The sequence below is a fragment of the Hypomesus nipponensis genome, chromosome 1, assembly GCF_054491055.1.
Source record: "Hypomesus nipponensis isolate SF chromosome 1, ASM5449105v1, whole genome shotgun sequence".
NCBI lineage: Eukaryota > Metazoa > Chordata > Actinopteri > Osmeriformes > Osmeridae > Hypomesus > Hypomesus nipponensis.
This window is the reverse complement of record NC_140361.1, coordinates 1,049,489-1,070,312: the sequence shown is the minus strand read 5'-3', so window position 1 is coordinate 1,070,312 and position 20,824 is coordinate 1,049,489. Positions and strand designations below refer to the sequence as shown.

Sequence of the window (20,824 nt, the reverse complement as noted above, 5' to 3'; positions counted from 1 at the left end):
CCCACTCCTCTCTCCTCTCCCTGGTCCACCCTGACAGTCTCCCCACTCCTCTCTCCTCTCCCTGGTCCACCCTGACAGTCTCCCCACTCCTCTCTCCTCTCCCTGGTCCACCCTGACAGTCTCCCCACTCCTCTCTCCTCTCCCTGGTCCACCCTGACAGTCTCCCTGCTCCTCCTGCCTCTTTCCCCGCACGTTAGGGGAACGTTCAGCATCGCTAAACGCTTGCAGCCAGCTCACCCTGGTTATCCTGGCCGGCCTCTGCTACGCTGAGGGGGATCCAGAGGGGCGGAGAGGGGGTGGGTGGCATGAGGTAGGGGCATGTCTTGTGTTTTTGTGACAATTACTGTACTGTTGTATTATTCTTCAGATGGGGATGAACTAGGAAACTGCTCTGCATCCTGGTATGGTTTTGACTGAAACAACAGAACACCAGAGCTGATTGTGGACCAGTGGACAGAATGAGATCAATGACAGAGTGTGTGACAGTGTGTGTATGTGCATCACAGGCATGGCCTGAACAGCATCCAAGTGATCACAGCACTGTCTCACTATCACAGTTTAAGAGAACACACTTCACATTCATCTGAAGTCAAAAAATATATAATCGACCAAACTGGCAGGAGACATGCTTCACAACAGCACTAATGTGTCTCTGTAACACACACACACACAACAAAGACACCCAGCAGGCTACTGGACGAGACAGCCCTACACAGGAGTGTTGCATCCTGGGGAAAAAAAACATAACTTCCTGCTAGCTTTGGGACAGGGGACAGGAAACAGTGTGTGTGTGTGTCCTTCCTTTTCTGGAGGGATTTATTCGACTTTTCTTGGCGTTGGCAGCTTTGTTGTGAGAGACACAGTGAGGAGTCACATGATCTCCTGGGCTCCAGCAGTCACATGATCTCTCAGGTCCCAGCAGTCACATGATCTCCCAGGCACATGCTGCCCTCCTGATGTCTCCAGCAGGAAGCTACTGGAACACACTCCTCTGTCCCTCCCTTCCTCCCACTCCACACTCTCCATTTCTCCCTCCTTCTCTTCTCCACTCTTCATTTCTCTCTCCTTCTCTTCTCCACTCTCCCTTCCTCCCCCACTGTCTCTCCCTAAATATCAGAGTTCCTCTCACTCTTAACCATCTTCCTGGGCCCTCCCCCAGCTCTCGACACAGCACCCATCACACCCTGTCCAGCACAGACATTACATGTTCAGGCCTGATTCCTCAAGACAATGACAACAAGCAACACACAACCAGCAGACTGTCAGGTAGACAAAAAAACCTTCACACACAAACATTGGATTTACCATTACTGCGCAGGCATTACCTAGTACTTTGCAGACACAGGCCCCCCAGATGACTGATTTGTTGACAGAAACACTGTGTACAAAAACAGCACCCGCCTCAGCGTGGTGTGAGCGCGGCGGACTGGGAGTGCGCGCGCACTGGGAGTGCGGAGTGTGCTGATGTTTGCTGGATGTTCCCATATGGTTATCGAGTGTTAGACAGCAGACTCTTTAATTAGCAATGAACGCCACCTGGCTACCTGTAAGAGCCCAATCTGTTTTGAAGGAATGTATATTTTACGATTTTATGGTGTGTGTGTGTGTCTGTCAGTGTCGTAGCAGACCGTGTCTATGTGAACTATGCATGTGCGCGTATGCACGCTTGCATAATGTAGTCTTTGGCTCAAAGCCAGCTTGTATAATGAGCAACAAACCGCGCGGGCCAGATGATGTGTCTAAATTAGGAGCGACGCTGCCACCGCCTGCGCTCGGGCCCTCTCGACAAGCCAACACGCAACAGCTTTCCGCTGTCATGGCGACCGTCACGAGCTGCATTAAAGGCCTGATAGCGAGCCAGGGAAATAACGACACCCCCTTACTAATAACGATATATATTATTAATAGTGCGCCCTTCATTGTCGAGACAATCACAGGGCGCTACAATGTTTGATCTAGGATAAGTGCATAGCCTGGCTTCAAGTACTATAAAACTGCCTTCTTAGAGAGAAGCCGGACACGTAGGTTCTCTCACTGTTATTTTCTTCACCAGATCTCCCGTCAGACGCAGTTTGCAAATATAACACTGGTTTTGACGGTGAATAAATCATAGAGCAGGACCAAACCTAGCACAGCGATGGGGAGATTACGCCTTTCCGTTTATAGTTCCGTCATGTTGTTTTTACAGCTCCATCAAGTTCCTAGTATTTCATGCCTTAAAGGGCTCCCCCAAGCATATATTCTTGTTTGTGTCGTCGGCAAAAGTTTGATTTTAGTCGGCCTACCACACCTGTTTTTTTCAGTTCTCCCAGGATGAATAAGTTGCTGTAACGCACCTGGAACCAGAGCTTTCCTTCAGACTCAGTCAGTTCGACGGCAGCTCAAACAACCTGCACCATCCATCACTCAGCCCTCCTCTTTCTCAAAGTGCTTGAAAATGCAAACCCAGTCTTGCTTTCACAGACCAAAACCTGCATGGAGTTATCATGCTTTCTTCACGACAGAGGTTAAAATGTCACGCTTAAAGTTAACCTGCCTGGTTATCTTCAGTGGTACATTGACTGATTCTGACGGCTAATAAGAGTTTGAGGGTTAATAAAGATAATCTGCCCCGTAAAAAATAAACAAGAAATGAAATATTGAATATTAACTTTCATGTGACATTCTTACGCTGTGCCTCTTTATATCGACTGCGGCAGCCGATGTCCTCATAGTAGATTGTTCAGAATAATTAGGCTACTGCCTTGTAGTCCTATATATATGCTTGCGTCCCTCTTGGAAACAAAACGATTCATCTCTAGGGTCTCCCTCAAAAACAAACACTCTCTACAAACACAACAAGAAACATTTAGTATTCATCAGAACCCGGAAAACAGCAGGTGTTCGGTTATAGGGGGGGCGAGACCGTAAATAAAACATAGGCCTAGTTGGTCGCCGGCTCGGTTGTCCACTCGGTTTCAGGCGTTCCTCGGCTGTTTGGAGGACGCCACGCGGGGCACTTGAGCAATGAATAATTAACTGTGTCCTTTCCCGCCATGGGCTCAGACTCAGCGTTTTTCTATACGGAGTCGGTACCGCCGAAGGCGCGCGCACACCTACTAGCGCGCACACAGCCTACACAGAAATAGAGGTTGCCAACGAACACAATCTAAAGTTTTAGGTTTGATTCCGCCAAGGTTTAAACATCCAATTCGAAAAGCAATCCAGGCGCGCGGTGGATGACCACTGAAATGTGTCCACAATCCAGACTAGATTAGTACTCCAAAGGGCTCATGGGCACTGACGCTCTTGCTAGTAGGCTACCATAATCCATGTTTAACCATGGTTAACCACCTCTGTAATGAACCGCTGAATATCAGTGGGATTGTATCAATGTTTAACAACAATCTGATAACGGCAATGAAAGGGAGGACACAATTTTAGCGGAGCTCATATTCCAGTGGCCGGCGCATGCATAATTCATGAGAAAATATAATTGCCGTTTCACTCAGGAGCAAGCGGCGCTGAACATCAGAACAGCGCACCGCGGGGTTCGTCTGTTTGACAGGAGTCTGTTTGACAGAAAGCAAACAGACGAAATCACTAGTCCACTAACATTCCCGTCCAGTTCAGCTAGCCACACCAGAGCCGACCCTGAGCCACATGTTCTTTGAGCGAACAACGGCATTCATTTTACAGCTAATATAAGGCCTAAATTGGAATTTCGTTTTATGAAAAGCAGGTAATAAAGAATGTAATTAAACGGGTCTACAAAGCTGTTGATATGGTTAAATAGCCCCTATTTCCTTTTCATTTTATCGGATAAGAATCGGATCTAGCGAACCATCTCACGGCTGGTTTTAAGACCTTCGCCTGCGCGTTGTTAAACAGTTAAACCATATAATAAAGCGTTCATTCGGAGGGTAATGGACATGGTGTAGCGCTCGAAGAGCTATAACAGGAGACCAGACACTATTTAATATAGCAGAAGGAAATGCCTGAAGCGGGCCTCGCCATCAGATAAACGCAGAAAGAGAACATTAGGCACTTCCTCTCTCGGACAGTGGCTCACTCATGTAGCCTATAGCATAGTCTGGCTAGTCTAGCGAGGGTTGGCTGTTAAAGGACCAGCGGGAAACACGGACGTCCCGGAAACACGGACGTTCCGGAAACACGGACCTCCCGGGGAAGGAACGACCGCCACTGTCGGACTGAAATAATGGCGCCATTAGCTGACTGTGTGCGTGTGGGAGACCGGGGTTCGAATCTTTCATTACACATACTCACTACAGACACCCCCCTCAATGGACTGCTATCAAACCACCCGCTGGTCTAAAAGGGCAATGTATAATTGTCAGTCTGCTTCTATGACAACGGTCCCAAGCCCTGGACTATGGAAGCCAAAGTTTCCACCCCCTAAAGCCAGGGTTATCGTCAAGGTTACCACTGGAGCTGGCATGTAGTGTTTGCACACGTGGCCGTAAGTCAGATGCATGAAGGCTGGGATGCACACGCACACACACACACACACACACACACACACACACACACACACACACACACACACACGCACACACACACACACACACACACACACACACACACACACACACACCCTTTTGGCTACTTGACAGTAGGAAGAGCAAATACGTGAGCATGGCAGAACAGCAGGAGGGGGGTTGAGGTGATGGTGTGTGTGTGTGTGTAAACCAGCACGTGTCCGAGTCAGTCACATCACAACCTAACCCAGAGCAGTCAGCAGCTTCATACAGACATTACAGTTCTGCAGTCTACAAGACTCACAGTTCCATGGTACAGACCAACGACAGCTAGAAACTACAGTCCCCCCCACTCCCCATGTTTAGGAACATTGCTGTTAGAAATGTCAGGAGTTGATCTGAGGCTGTTTGCTGTGCCCTGCTTCCTCATGTGGGTCTGCTGCCCTGCTTCCTCATGTGGGTCTGCTGCCCTGCTTCCTCATGTGGGTCTGCTGCCCTGCTTCCTCATGTGGGTCTGCTGCCCTGCTTCCTCATGTGGGTCTGCTGCCCTGCTTCCTCATGTGGGTCTGCTGCCCTGCTTCCTCATGTGGGTCTGCTGCCCTGCTTCCTCATGTGGGTCTGCTGCCCTGCTTCCTCATGTGGGTCTGCTGCCCTGCTTCCTCATGTGGGTCTGCTGCCCTGCTTCCTCATGTGGGTCTGCTGCCCTGCTTCCTCATGTGGGTCTGCTGCCCTGCTTCCTCATGTGGGTCTGCTGCCCTGCCTCCTCATGTGGGTCTGCTGCCCTGCTTCCTCATGTGGGTCTGCTGCCCTGCTTCCTCATGTGGGTCTGCTGCCCTGCTTCCTCATGTGGGTCTGCTGCCCTGCTTCCTCATGTGGGTCTGCTGCCCTGCTTCCTCATGTGGGTCTGCTGCCCTGCTTCCTCATGTGGGTCTGCTGCCCTGCTTCCTCATGTGGGTCTGCTGCCCTGCTTCCTCATGTGGGTCTGCAGGGAAGGGCTGGGTCACTGAAGTCATGATAGAAGGACAGTACTGTTATACTGACTATACTGTTATACTGTGTTATACTGACTATACTGTTATACTGTGTTATACTGACTATACTGTTATACTGTGTTATACTGACTATACTGTTATACTGTGTTATACTGACTATACTGTTATACTGTGTTATACTGACTATACTGACAATACTGTGATATGCTGTGTTATACTGACAATACTGTGATATACTGACAATACTGTGATATACTGACTGTACTGTGAATTACTGTTATATTGACAATACTGTTATACTGTGTTGTACTGACAATACTGTGATATACTGATTGTACTGTGAATTACTGTGTTATACTGACAACATTGTTATACTGTGTTATACTGACAATACTGTGTTATACTGTGATAACACAGTCCAACTAACTAAACTTCAACTGTATCACTAAACCTGACTCCCTCTACAGCCCTTGGTCCCCTCCTCTCCCTTACCCCTCCCTCTTCTCTCCTGGGGTGTGTGTTGGGACTACAGCCTCACACACCCTAGAGCCTCACACACCCTACAGCCTCACACACCCTACAGCCTCACACACCCTACAGCCTCACACACCCTAGAACTTCACACACCCTACAGCCTCACACACCCTACAGCCTCACACACCCTACAGCCTCACACACCCTACAGCCTCACACACCCTACAGCCTCACACACCCTACAGCCTCACACACCCTAGAGCTTCACACGCCAACACACCTGCACACAGCAGGTGAGTTCCTTTGGGGTGCTCTCTGTCTCATCAGGAGTCAGGAGCAACAGGACTCTGTTCAACATGAAAAGCGTGCAGAAGAATCAGATAAACCAACATGCTCTTTTTAGCTGTCACTCCTCCTTTATGTTTCATAGAGAATCTTTCATGTTGCTTCATCTATGAGGCGCTATTTGTAGCGAGGCTTATTCATGCGTAACGTGTTGCATGCTCAAATTAACACACACACAATCTGTACACAAACACTAGCCTACACACACACACACTTTCAAAGACCACTAGCACTATTGATTTTCCCAATATTGACAAACTGACAAAAGCATCCTCATGTTACCCAGGCGGTTTCCCAAAAGATGACATCCACCCCCTATTACACCCACACAATCTCTTTCACTCACACACACTCATGCACACACACACACACACCCTCACACAGTCTCTTGTTTCCACTCTTATCTCTCCTATAGTTTCTCCACAGGTCCAGGCATAGAGGGAATATCCGTATCTTCTAAGGCGAGTAGGGCAACATGATACCTAGCTCTACACATCCCACTGGAGCGAGGAAGAGAAAGAGGAGAGAAAGAGGAGAGAAGGGGGGAAGAGGAGAGGAGGAGAGGGTACCAGGGGTCAGAGCAGATCTTCATCTTTCTCAGCTGCAGGAGAAAAGCCCTCTTTGCTCTGCGGGGACAGAGACGTGCAGGCAGGCACTCTACACCTCCTAGAGGATCTCCTTTCCTCCGGGCTTTTTCACCCAGAACACCAAGACAGTTGAATACAGAACAAGGGGAGGCAGGACCAGACAGAGCCTGTGTGTTTGTGTGTGGGTGTGTGTGTGTTTGTGTGCAGGGAGACATGACCAAGCATGTGAGGGCAGGCGGTTGTTCTCTCGCTGTGTGTGAACTGACGAGCATCATCACGTAGATCTCCCTGTGTGTGTGTGTGTGTGTGTGTGCTGCTGTGTGAATGTATCACTGTGTGGGTGATTAAGTGGCTACGTGTGTGTGTGTGTGTTAAGTGCATGGGTAGCCCCTTAAGTGACAAACCCACTTCTCATCGTCAATCCAGGCCTCATCCTGCCTCAAGGGACATCTATGAGTCAACCAGGATCAGACAGAAAAACTCTTTCAGGAAGTAAAACAGGAATCAGACTTTCAACTGGAAAGAGGGAAAGATTCCCTGGAATTTTCCAACAGTCAGGTTAGTGGTGTTATGACAGCGCAAGAGAGTCTGTATAGGTTCGAAATATCTAGCGTAGATCAGTCTGGTATGGGCCTTACACAGATTAGACAAGTACACTCTGACATGTAGCTCTGAGGTGTTACAGTACGTCAGAGATGGGAGAGGGTCATTGGATAGACCTGAACGACAGGAAGGTGTCATCTCTCTGCAGAGCCACGAAGACCTTCACCTCGGGCCCTCAGTCGGAGGCCCTCAGACTGAGGAGAAGGCTGCGGGCCGTTTTACAGCAGAGATGGTAACCTATGCATCAGGTACAATTGTACCTCAATGGTAGAGCTTCTGACTGCAGATCAAGAGGTTACAGGCTTAAATCCCCACCTTCATGTCACTTTGGATAAAAGCATTGCTAAATGAATACATTATTGTTACCGTCACAACTTCTTTTATCTCAGCACAGTGTTGAGCTAAACATGAATGTATCCACATGAATGGATGTCAGTGTGACTTGGTGAAACAGAAAGTAGAGAAGTTACCTCACTAGACTTTTCATATGATAGGAGCAAGAAGTGAAATCAGACCCTTCCAAGAAATTACTTGACTTTGAATGTACTTTACATGCAGTCAGGATAGCTGCAGTAAAACAGTTGAACAGAGAAAAACAAAGGTAGTGGTCAGTCATTGACCGTCTTTATCACTTCCTTTACCCAGTTTACTCTGCAGAGTTTGTTCACCTGGAACCCGACAAGATCTCACTTGATAGCTTTTTCAAAACCTTGCTTTCAATTCAGTATATCGATACTTTAATTTCCCAAATGCATCATTTGCCAGGGATATCAGGTTCACATCTGGTGTGGTGCACCCAACCAGCTCAAACAGCTCTCGGCCTTGTTGGAATAAATGTATCAAACAGGTTCTGCAATCATGTTTAGCTGCTTGCCAGACTGAATTAATTTGGCAGAGTGCTGGCTGGCTCTGAGGGACGCGTTAAGGCAAAGAAAGCGCACACACACACACACACGGTCATGCACACACACACACACACACACACACACCTCCCCAGTTAATTACCATCAGTCAGAGAGTCAATAACTGAGGCTCACATCCAGTCAGCTGCTCATGACAGCAGGCAGGAAGCACAGTGCAAGGAACAGGACGCTTCCACAGGAAACCATGGTAACAATGACGATGACACTGGACATGGAGGTAGGAGGAGGATGATGTCTTGACAGGAAATGAAGAGAGGAAACAGTTGCAGAGGAGATGGAAACGAGAACTTCAGCTTTTTGATGGTGCACGAACAAGCACATTCTCAGTCCGACAGTGGCACTGCTGGCTGCTGTCTACACCATCACTGCCTCCAGTGTACTGCTGTCTACACCATCACTGCCTCCAGTGTACTGCTGTCTACACCATCACTGCCTCCAGTGTACTGCTGTCTACACCATCACTGCCTCCAGTGTACTGCTGTCTACACCATCACTGCCTCCAGTGTACTGCTGTCTACACCATCACTGCCTCCAGTGTACTGCTGTCTACACCATCACTGCCTCCAGTGTACTGCTGTCTACACCATCACTGCCTCCAGTGTACTGCTGTCTACACCATCACTGCCTCCAGTGTACAGAGGTGACAGTGTCTAACATACAGTATTGAATCATGGGTAAGACTTGAGCATGAGGACATAGTGCAAAGTCTTGACAGAATACCACAACCACCCAATCCAGTATCAGAAGCAATTTATTTCTATGGTTATATATTTATATGAATGGTGGTTTTGAGTGCATTGTTAAATTGATCAAATGATTGAGACAATGTTGTGTTTCAATTGGGGCTTTTATCATATTGGAGGTTTATTCTCTGAGCTAATTAGATTAATCTGAAGAATTTCTAAGGATTTCTAAGTTTTCTGGACCTGGTGGATGCAACACTTAACAGAAACCAAACCCCTGGAACACGAATCAAAGACCTGGGAGATCTAGTACCCCACAGCAGACTGAACCGTGTCTGCATGACTGAAGCAACAATTGAAAGGACAACTTCGAAGTTAATAAAGTGTTTATGCGGTGACATGGGCTTTTACCAAGTTTAACAGTTCAAGATGCATGTCTTAACCCCACACGTCTGACTGAAGGCGAGCCTCGGAAAGCAAGTGTAACAGCGTCATCACCCAGGCATCCAGTACGGCACAACAGCCGCTCAATGGGCTACTGTCTCACAAAGGATTCAGGATTTGATTAATCTTCTTTAGCTGATATTATTTGCAAATAAATAGTGTAAAATCATGGATCATGTCACGGGAAAGCTATATGTCTAAACACCACCTGGGCAGCGTAGGCGAAGAAGGCAAGGAAAGGAATTTCATGACAAAGGTGCCACCGGTGAATGCTCCTCGCAGTCGAAATGATTCATGGAAAACAAGACATGTACCCAAAACAGGCCACCACCTGCTGTTTTCAAAACACAAAGCCCCTACACCCTCCGTATCGCTTCAGTCTGATATAGTCTCGGAGACTCCAATTGTACCATAACAGAGCTAATCCATCAATTCTCAACACGCCCCCGCCCCGTGGCGCCTTTTACAGCCTTACCTTTGGAATTGCTGAATGCGGTGTACCAGGAGAGTGAAATGAGTCCGCATAGACCGAACAATAAGACCGTTAGGAAGGTGCCATTTCGGAGCCTCATCTCCGGATCCCCGGGCTCATGTCCGAACGGCGTGCAGGGTAGCTGGGCTCTCTGTTGCTCGTTTGCAGCGCTTCCGATACAGAGATGCCTCGTTGCGCCTTGCTGTAGAAGCGGAGAACTGTGTGTTGTTATTGCGCGGCGCTCTGGCGGGCAGTGTAGCCTTGGCGAGGCGTTCGTTCACTGAACACACGGGGAGGGGTTGATGAAAACGGGGGAACGGATTCTTATGTCTTTACCGAGTTGGTTTGAGAGAGAGAGAGAGAGAGAGAGAGAGAGAGAGAGAGAGAGAGAGAGAGAGAGAGAGAGAGAGAGAGAGAGAGAGAGAGAGAGAACTGTGATATGTTACGATGGGTCATCTGATTATTAGAACGAGACAGGCACTTCGGTTTAATTTTCATATGTCGCTTCCATAGTTGAAGGCGTTGCCAGTTTGGAAAAAGTAGCCTATAAGCGCGCCTAGCCTACAGCAGGTCATTTGCGGCAATATCATCAACGGTGATTTGCCATGTTTATGTGTAAATATAATGGAAAAAACTCATGGAATAGAAACTTTAGCCTCCTAGCCTTTTTCCACAGACTCCGACTATACTAAAACAATGCTATCGCCTCATTTAGCCCAGATAATACACAAGTTAACTTGTGGATCGTATAGCCTACAGCCTCGCCAATAAGGAAAACCAGGCAGTTATATTAGACAGGCAGTTATATTAAACAACTGTAGTTGTAGGCTACACAAAGCATCTGTCCATATGTTTAACACATTTGTTTTTTCGATTTCTGCAGTAAATTTACACCTGCTGGCTTTGATGCAGGGCGTTCGAATTTCAAATTTGTACTTGTAATAAACCCAATATTTTACTCAAAGGGCTCTTGAACAGATAGTGTACATAGCCTATCTACGATATGTTTCACATTCAATCAGATTGTACTCAGACTTTGATCGTCTCTTGGTGAAAATCACGAAGTGGTTGTTGGAGATTCACTGCCATCTACTGGTGGTAAAACGGAATAATGTTTCTAATTATGCTTTAGTTGACGGGGCTTTTCATATAAAGAATATACATTGTGATCATATATATGTAGGTAGCCTATAAGCAATTTGAAATGTAGCCCCATTGTTATTGTTCTGCAATAGAAACGTGCCTATATATATTTGGTTACTGTATTTCACATATTGTTACATATAGTAACATATTGTTATCAAAAATCAACATGGATTGGGGAAGCAATAAACTAACTAGGGTATGCCTTATTAATCCGAAAATATTTGCCCAAATTAGGCCTATCTAAAGTCAGTTTCCTGCCTGATGCATATTATGGAAAACGCAGCTGAGCCTACGAAGGGTATTTTCATTTTAAACAAACAATGTGGTCAAATTAAAAACATCGATTCTGCAAACTCATATTTCTAGAGGCTTCGCGAGCGCTCTCGAGATTAACAAACGAAAAAAAAAAGAAAAAGATAAGAAAAACGAAAGGCTCGATCACAGGACCTGTGAGTCATAATCAGGTGACAGAGCACGGTCATCAGACAGGAAAAGCGATCCCTGCCAACAACTGCGTCTTTATTGTTTTCTATGATTAGAAACTGCTCTGTACTAAACGTCATCTGTAATAGGCCTATACACTCATCCCGTTGAGGACAACATTTATTTTACAGCGCAGACAAAAAACTGGACAGCTGTTTTGTATGATGTAGTTATTATGTCTAATAATGAATTCTAACATTTTTTTGTTTGTTGTTGCTGTCGTTCGGAAAATATGTTTTTGATTGTTATCATTTTAGGTAAAATATCCTCACTCATGGTGACTCAGCAATAGACCTACTTCTATTGTAGTGTGCTCGCAGAAGTATGACAACCCGACTCCTACACAGCATAACCCCAACCGTATCCATACCACACCTTAGCCTTCTGCATTTAGGGCACCGGAATAAAGTGCAGGTAGGCCTACTCACGTGCAGAATGACGTGTTATGTGGTGAAATAGTGTCTGAAAGAGTATAACCTGTTAAATGTTATTTCAGAATATTTAATATAATTGGAAACTCTCTACGCTGTCTACTTTCTATGTTCCTCCTGTACTGTCAGTATTATGTAAAGAAGTTGATTACTGTTCTCTTGACTATATGGTCTGTGTCAGTGTTGCCGTTGCTGTTAGGCTATAGCCTAAAACTGATGAAGAATTTGTAGACTTAGTTAAAAAGTGGTATACTAGGCTACATGATCTATTAGACTACTTGGGATAAAATCTAGTCACTAAAGAGTCCCTCAAATAATTATTTTCTTGTGACAGTGATCTCATAGGGACTTCCCCATAGAAAGTGCCTTGTCATTCCTCGACCTTCCACTGGCACGTTCGTGGCGTTTACCACGCGTGTGTTTATATTAGCCTGGTTGCATCGCTATTGCTTCCAATACAAGAAGCAGAGCAGTGCCTGTTTTCGTTTGGACTTCCCCTAAAGTCTCCCGAAGTCCCTGTGCGTCTTATGATTGGCTAAGCTGCGCCATAACTATAGCACATGACGATATAAGCCTTATACACGGAACTGCTTTCACAGACAACAAGACACCGAAAGGGAGTTCACAGCTCATCAGACAGACCTTTAACATTTTAACTGCGCAACAAACCGAAGAGGTGGAAAAAAGCGACCATGTCTATGACCGTCAAAGCCTATCTTCTTGGGAAAGAAGATTCACCGAAAGAAATCCGGCGTTTTGCTGTCGACCAGGATGTGTCAACGAGTTTTGAGTATCTTAACAGAAAGGTGGTTGAAGTATTTTCCAACCTGCGCAATATTGCCTTCCAAATGTTCTACAAAGGTAAGGTCTATATTTTTTTCAGTGTCGATTAATTTGTAATGACAGAAATATAAAATGTCGTGCCGGAAACTAGGGAAGAGATTTAAACTATGCAAATTGAGGCCTATCTGTAATTGCGCTCCGACGCTGCCGTGTTTTTGTTGAAAGCCGAGCGCAGTGCGCACAGTGCACCACTACCTAACTAAATAATACGAACATTGTTATGCAACAGCTGTCCATGATGGGCAATAACAAAAGTTGGTCAAATGTAAAGAAAAAAACACAAAACAAAATGTGAAGGATTTGGCAATGCAACTCTAAACTCAAAGAATCGTGTCCAACAGTTTTATTACTGGAATATGACAAGTTAGGCGATTCATTTACTTTAGTAGGCTACGTACGAGATTTGAACATGCAATCTCTTGATCTTTAGTAAAGTGCTCTAACCACTGAGCTAAACCCGAGTGTCTTCAAATAACATTTGTGTCAACTATGCGTGTCTCATTGAGTCAGTTGGTAGATTATATGGCGCGGCCTACCAGCCTGTTGGGTTTGTTGTTTTCTTGAAAAGATAAAAGCCGTTCGACCTGCTCAGTCACATCAATGAATCTCGTCCCTCTTCTATAAAAGAAGGCTTGGAAACATAAAACTAACTCTGTGTATTTAGTAAAGCAAACAGGCATGGAAAAACAAACACGAGAATGAGAAAACATTCCGGGACCTCGTGAAAGGACCGTTGAGAACAAACTCACAGGACTGACATGAAAGTTGTTGGCAAGAGTGGTCCTGAAAAATAAGAAGTCTGTTTACACTTTCAAAGTAAAAAGAGATTGTAGAGAGTTACATAAGGTTCCAGACTTATTGAAGTGTTACGAAAAAATATTTTTACTATGCCTTATCAGTTTAGCACACATTTGCACAAGCTGACCTGTGACCTGGTCAGACATGATGAAAGGGATTTCATGAGCAATATACATCATGTGTTACTCAAGAGTAACCCACAGTTCAGAGTGACAGAATGAGGATCAGTTAACCTAATCTTACTCAGTTGAACATAGATTCATGCCCGAATAGCTCTATCATCAACTAACTTCAGAATAAGATGAACAGCCTTTATGGGGCAACCCTGTTCGATTACCACGGAGATAATGGGCTGATCTGTGGATTGAAAACAAAAGCAGTCACCATAATCTGTTTATGCCAAGTCCCTCCGTGCACAGTGACAGTGATGTTGTCAGATTAGCGGTGGGGTGGCAGGTGAGGAGAACGTGACGGCGTGTGTTTACCTCTCCAGATGAGGACGGGGACATGATCGCCTTCTCCACAGATGACGAGCTCATGATGGGGCTCACCTGCATCAAGGACGACACCTTTCGCCTCTTCATTAAAGGTAGCGTTAACGCCCGCATCTACACAGACACACATACACACACACGCAGATATCAGTTTCCTGTGGGATCAGATTCTAATTAATTTCTTGGAAAAACAGGAGCCTAGTAGGTCACATAACAGTAACAGAGAAGAACCTTACTAAGAACAGCTGTGAACTCTGACCTGTTTACAGTATTGGAGCATGATATCGGCAACTTAAAACAAATATGACAGTGTGATGTATTTGCATTCACAATATCTCTCCGCTCTTATGTGACCCTGCGTCTCCCGCTCTCCCTCCCACAGAGAGGAAGGAGCACCGACGTGACTTCCCCCTCCACGCCTTCCCCGGGGGTGTCCCCCCTTTCCCCTTCCCCCCTCCTCCCGGGGGTCCCCACGGCCACCCACATGGCCCCCCGCCCCCCCACGGGCCCCCTGTGGTGCACCCCAACGTGACGTGTGACGGCTGCCAGGGCCAGGTGTCCGGGACCCGCTTCAAGTGTACAGTGTGTCCCGACTACGACCTGTGTTCGCCCTGCCAGGCCAAGGGCCTGCACAAGGAGCACGCCCTGCTGCCCATCTGGCACCCCTTCAACATGTTTGAGGTGAGGCTAAAAAAGGTTAAAAGAATTGCTCAGAAACAGGCTATCGTAGGGTGTGATGGGTTGAAACGTGGGTGTTGGAATTGTGGAAAGCTCCGTTCAGAGTGTGTGGCAGTGCTCCTGATGGGTGCACTGTGTTTGGGTGTCAGTGGTTCCCTCGGGGGAAGTGGATGAGGAAGATGAGGCACTGTGGCATGTGGGCCGCTGCCCAGCAGAACCAGGCCCAGCCTGGACCCTGTGGAACCCAGCCTGGACCCTCTGGAAGCCAGCCTGGACCCTCTGGAAGCCAGCCTGGACCCTCTGGAAGCCAGCCTGGACCCTCTGGAAGCCAGCCTGGACCCTCTGGAAGCCAGCCTGGACCCTCTGGAAGCCAGCCTGGACCGAGTGAAACCCAGGCCCCCTCTCAGACAGACCAGACTGCTGCTGAAGCCAGCCAGGCTCCCTCTGGTAAGCCCCAGCCTCGCCCCGACACTCCCCCACCAGAGAGGCCTGAGCACGAGGTCTGCATGGATGTCTCTGGCCCAACACTGATAAATCAGTCCATCATGGTTCAACATTAGATCTCACCGTTCCTGTTGGGGTTTGTTTCCTCCCCCCAGGCCTGTCTGCAGCCTCTCTGGTCCAGGCCAACGTTGACTTCCTGAAGAACATAGGCGAGGGCGTGGCTGCTATGCTCAGTCCCCTGGGTAAGCCCACCACTGCTGGCCAAGATGGCCTCCGTGCCGTCCAGGACCGCTAACGATGCTTGTGATGTTTACCTTGTTCATGATCCTCCCTGCTCTTTCTCCAGGCATTGACGTGGACATCGACGTGGAGCACGAGGGCTGCAGGACCAAGGTGACCCCTCCGGCGTCCGGAGGGCCCCCCAGCGCCAGGAGCGACGCAGGGGGACCCGGGGGCGCAGATGGTGACATGGAGGTGGACGATCTATGCACTGACGCGGGTCCGAGCAACGGGGCTAGGGTACAGTACCACACCAGTCATAACAATCACCACCACCAACATGCGTGTTTTGGAAGGGCACCGTGGTAACGCGGGTCTCTGTGCATGCGCAGGCTGGCAGGGACACGACCATCGACGAAGAGTGGACTCACCTCAGCTCCAAGGAGGTGGACCCCTCCACAGGAGAACTGCAGTCCCTCAGGCTGGGGGAAGATGGCTCCCTGGAGGCCCCGGGGCCCCTCTCCCCAACCCAGGGCCCCCTGACCCAGGGCCCCACAGGCCTGCGCGAGGCTGCGCTCTACCCCCACCTCCCTCAAGGTACTGACTGCACGGCTTGTGAACTGAAACCTGTAAAACTGAAGTTGAGAGGTTGCAGTTAAGATTTGGTTACTGTTTCACTGCTGTCTGCATTGTAAAATACAGACAGTTCCTTGGCAGTAACTACCTAAATACATTGTTTATCAAGGACACGTTAACAGATTAAAAATAATGTTCTGCTTCAGATGAAGGCGCATGTTAGATGAATACAAATGTTACAGTTTAGTGTGTATCAGTAGTTCTGACCTCCTGGTGTGTGTGTGTGTGTGTGTGTGTGTGTGTGTGTGTGTGTGTGTGTGTGTGTGTGTGTGTGTGTGTGTGTGTGTGTGTGTGTGTGTGTGTGTGTGTGTGTAGATGCAGACCCGCGCCTAGTTGAGTCCTTGTCCCAGATGCTGTCCATGGGCTTCACAGACGAGGGAGGCTGGCTCACCCGGCTGCTCCACACCAAGAACTTTGACATCGGCTCTGCCCTGGACACCATCCACTACTCCAAACCCCCCCCCGCCCAGCCCAAGTAGGACGCCAGCAGGCTGGGGCCCCTCCCATCGTCACCCTGCCCTCCCAGGGCCCTCTCAGCCGCCACACTCTGGCTAGGTCCATTACTCTAATAATCGTAGTTTGTTATATTGACGTAGCTTTGAATCCGTTATGGTTGCATTAAGATTGCTTAGCACAGTATTTGATCTGATATTCATACTGACAGCCATTGTTACTATTAACCATTATTACCATGTTTCTGGATCTACCTTCTGATAAGAAATGGTAGAAGAGGTTTTATTTAACAACATATTTAGATTTATTATGAATTGGATTTAAAAGAGGAAACAAACTATATGCTACTCATTACTAATGGTGAATCTGTTAAAGCGTCCTCAATGCAAGTTAATATTAGTTATTATTGTAACCTTACAACAGTTATCCAGAGCAATTCCTGCCAGATGTGATGTCCTGTCCATTCAGAGGAACCGGGTGAAGGGATGATCACTATGACTGTCTAACACTGAAGTTATTTCTGCTGTTTCAACACAATAAAACACTTCAGCAAAATAAAGTTCTGTTGTGTCATATCTGTGTCATGTGTGTTTTTAATGGAAATCTGTGAAGTCTCAAACATCACCCACATGAGCAACCAAGACTAGTGAGTCACAGTTCAAACGCATCATCAAAGTCCTCGTCCGTGTTGAAAAGAGACGTGGCAGGGAGGGAGGGGCGTGGCCTCTTGGTGGGCGGCGGTTGATGACAGACAGTCTCCTCCCTCTGATATAACGCTACGGGGGCGGGGCTTCGGTTGCCGTGAGTGACGTCCCCAAACCCACAGAGGCTTAAGGTGGACCGCAGTCTGCTGAAACTGCTCCCTAACTTCCTCCCCAAGAACCCATCCTTTGGAAGGAGACCCATGGAGGAGGGGCTAGCATGGTGGGAGGAGGAGCGATGGAACAGGGAGGAGGAGCTAGCATGCTGGGAGGAGGAGCTAGCACAGCCTGGACTGGATCTCCATCTCTGTCCACATGCTGGCTGAGGAATTCTTCCTCCTGCTCCTCTGGTGAGGGACTGGTCAGGAACTGGGCCCACCTGGACGTCTTGGAGACTGCAGTGTCAGCAGAAGATACAGGCCGGCAAGAACTGCTATTGAGTCGGTTGGGGACAGCAGGTTTCAAAGGGGGTTGGCTGGTGGTTGAAGGTAGTGGTTGGCTGGTGGTTGGGGTTGAAGGTAGTGGTTGGCTGGTGGTTGAAGGTAGTGGTTGGCTGGTGGTTGAAGGTAGTGGTTGGCTGGTGGTTGGGGTTGAAGGTGGTGGTTGGCTGGTGGTTGGGGTTGAAGGTGGTGGTTGGCTGGTGGTTGGGGTTGAAGGTGGTGGTTGGCTGGTGGTTGGGGTTGAAGGTGGTGGTTGGCTGGTGGTTGGGGTTGAAGGTAGTGGTTGGCTGGTGGCCCACTCAGGAGAGGGGTTAGTACGGGCTGGGGTAAGCCTGCAGGAAGCAGACCCCTCTGCTGGAGCAGATGAGCTGGGGAATGTTCTGGGGTGTGCTAAAGTCTATGAAGAGAGGAGCAAAAGAAGGGATAGAAACTTCTAAATGATCTAACTGAAAGGAGGAACGGCCCCATATCCAAATCTGACAGTGTGTGCAGTGTTTGTATAGCTGTGTGAATGATGCTCGGTGGCTGTGCGTGTTGGTGGGTGTGTCTTAGAAGATGTGAGCAGGGATTACCTTTTTCCCAGCAGTCTTCCACTGGCCTTGGGAAGTTTCTCTGTGTTCTTCTCTAGTTTGAGAAGTACTTCCTCCTCGACCTCTCTTCCTCTTCCTGTCCCACCATAGAGGTAAAACAGAAGAAAAAGTAATAAAGCAATAAAACCCATAGAGACACGTTCATGACAGTTGGAAGGTAGAAATAATAATTTTGAGTCTGAAAAAGTTTCTTTAAAAAAAATCATATTTATATTTTGGACAGAAATTTCTAAAACAAAGTTTCTAAAGGTTGAATGTTTTTTTTCCCCCAAAAAAGGTTTCTAAACGAAAGTTTGCATAATTGATGAGTACTTGAGGACTGTACTCCTGTCCTCTACTCTGCTTTAGGCTTTTCTCCTCCCTTTTCACATTTTGGAAGGTTGAAAAAATATTTTTGACAAAAGTTTTGAAAGGTTAAAATATTTACGTGTATTCAATTAGCAGACACTTTTATCCAAAGCGACTTCCAAGAGAGAGCATTACAAAGTGCGCAGGTCACCGATACTAACAACAAGATAGCCCCAAAAACATTGCAAGTAGCCAAAACATGAAGCACATATTATGAACAACCAAAATAAGTGCCAAAGGGAAGAACCATAAGAGCATGTAGTTAAGCAAGTTACAATTAAACAACATGAACATGAGGAATAAGTTCAAGTGTACCTGTAGAAAACAAGCAACAGTAAAAACAATATGTCACAGCAAGATATGTTCCAAAATAACATTTCCAAAGGTTCCAAAACATTTTTGTTTTGTATATGTGTATGTAAAGTTTGTGAAAATTCTTTTTGAAAACAAAGTATTTTTTTTTTTGGTCTATCTATCATTCTGTATCAACTTGACCTGTTGAAGTTCTTCAAAGCCAGTTGTGGACTGCGACGACACATGCAGTGGAACCATGACTGAAACCGATAAACCCCAGTGGAACCCTCGCAGGAACCCATCACTAGATGGACTTGACGTACCGGATGTTTCTGCAGGCAGGACTGTGGTTCCTGTCCATGTAAACATTCTCCTCTCCATCCTCCTCAGAGCTGGAAACACCTGAAGGGTTCAGCAGATATTTACTCCAGCGACTCCCCTGAATGTTCACCACCTGAAGGACAAGGAAATCTCTTATTACATCTGATGTCATCCAAACCCTAAGTCTTGGTCAAGGGCAAAGCTATTTCCAACATAGTCCTCTGTGAGAAAGGCAAATCTGACCCCCTCTTTTTATTAAGAGAACTTAGCGGTGTAACAGACATCTTCAGTAATGAAAGAAGCTGTCCCACCCACATTTAAAAACAAACCTGTCAGTATTACATGATCATGGTACTGTGGTATATTGTGGGATATCTGAATATCAAACTACTTATATTAAGCAAAGTGATTCATGTTTATGGCCACAGAACTCACGGTGTGGTTGTCACGTTCCTGGGCCTTGTCTCCCAGCTCATTCTCTTCAGCTTCCTCTCCTGTGTTCTCCCTGTCACACACACGCACAACAAGCTATTACAGCCTACCGCTAAGTCATAATCAGATGTAGCCTACCGAGAAATACGTCAGATTTGCTTTGGTGCTAAGTCATAAAAAGCTCAACATCATTGAAATTCAAGGTCTTACCATTGTAACCAAGCTTTCTGGTTTTGATCCTCAAGAATCTCCCCACGCCTGGTGTTTAGTTTCTGCACATGACGTCGACAGTCGACACCTGAGCCACGGCCGAACACCTACAGTTCAGTCCAAAATATAGGTGATTTAGACGACCTTTTCAAAATTTTGGCGTGAGATTAGTAAGTACATCAACGTTTGTTCTGTGTTGGTGGTGGGGTAAAGGTAATGTTTCTGATTGGTTTACTTTTATCTATGTAAGACACCAGACTATCATCAACTCGGCCTCGTCCATCAATTGTAAATATTTATAGCGGGACCAGTTATTGCTTACCTTGAGAAATAATAGAAATGCGTGCGAATGCGTGGCATTTGAGAACCGTGTGTTTTGTTAGTTAAAGAAAATTTGGTTATGGCTAATTATCTGTTTGTAATGATATTACCTTGATAATAGACTGCTTCTCCCCACACATCTTACAATTCCATTTTTTGCTCTTTTTCACCTGCAAACAAACAGTCATACGTGTTAGCTACTTAGCCACCGTCGTTAGCTTGCATGCTAATGTGGATTAGACTGAGTAGACTCATTATTATAATAGCAGTTTCATTATAGCACAGTTAGCTTGCTAACATACCACAGTCTTACCTGTTGCACTTGGAATGCCTCACAAGAATAGCACTTTAGTACATGGAATTCCTGCACCATTTTAGAAAACAGCGACAACTTAACGCTACGAGGATGAACTCCTGAGTGATATTTCCCGGTAGAGTTTTGAAATCGTCACGTGGTGTATACGTCAAAATTGACGTTCATGTGTGGTTGAGCGCCCCCTGTGCATGGGCGATACACAGCACAGTTGAGTCAAATAACTGT

The 20,824-nt window shown here is 46.8% G+C and overlaps 3 protein-coding genes across 4 annotated transcripts in view; 1 reads left to right on the top strand and 2 right to left on the bottom strand.

Annotated features, from left to right (window-relative positions):
- Window positions 1-10,241, bottom strand: part of mgat4b (alpha-1,3-mannosyl-glycoprotein 4-beta-N-acetylglucosaminyltransferase B) — an 80,269-nt gene extending 70,028 nt beyond the window's left edge. The window contains exon 1 of the mRNA XM_084684732.1: window positions 10,005-10,241. Within this exon, the coding sequence (XP_084540858.1) occupies window positions 10,005-10,101 (97 nt within the window). The 5' untranslated portion in view covers window positions 10,102-10,241. The remainder of the gene's footprint in view (window positions 1-10,004) is intronic.
- Window positions 10,242-12,530: 2,289 nt separating this feature from the next.
- Window positions 12,531-17,185, top strand: sqstm1 (sequestosome 1). The gene is made up of 9 exons (XM_084684607.1): window positions 12,531-12,922; window positions 14,196-14,291; window positions 14,579-14,877; window positions 15,024-15,321; window positions 15,474-15,560; window positions 15,665-15,837; window positions 15,930-16,134; window positions 16,489-16,728; window positions 17,050-17,185. Exons 1-8 carry the CDS (start codon window positions 12,754-12,756, stop codon window positions 16,650-16,652), a joined length of 1,491 nt encoding a protein of 496 aa, XP_084540733.1. The 5' UTR covers window positions 12,531-12,753; the 3' UTR covers window positions 16,653-16,728; window positions 17,050-17,185.
- Window positions 17,186-17,201: 16 nt separating this feature from the next.
- Window positions 17,202-20,722, bottom strand: mrnip (MRN complex interacting protein). Of its 2 annotated transcripts, none has more exons than XM_084684712.1 (7): window positions 20,597-20,722; window positions 20,394-20,453; window positions 19,963-20,069; window positions 19,756-19,825; window positions 19,323-19,453; window positions 18,340-18,433; window positions 17,202-18,164 (listed from the first exon to the last, which is right to left on the bottom strand). In XM_084684712.1, exons 1-7 carry the CDS (start codon window positions 20,654-20,656, stop codon window positions 17,490-17,492), a joined length of 1,197 nt encoding a protein of 398 aa, XP_084540838.1. In that variant the 5' UTR covers window positions 20,657-20,722; the 3' UTR covers window positions 17,202-17,489. The 2 variants fall into 2 exon arrangements, with proteins under 2 accessions (XP_084540838.1, XP_084540845.1); XM_084684719.1 differs by having other exon boundaries at window positions 18,026-18,164; window positions 19,323-19,401.
- Between the last annotated feature and the right edge of the window lie 102 nt (window positions 20,723-20,824).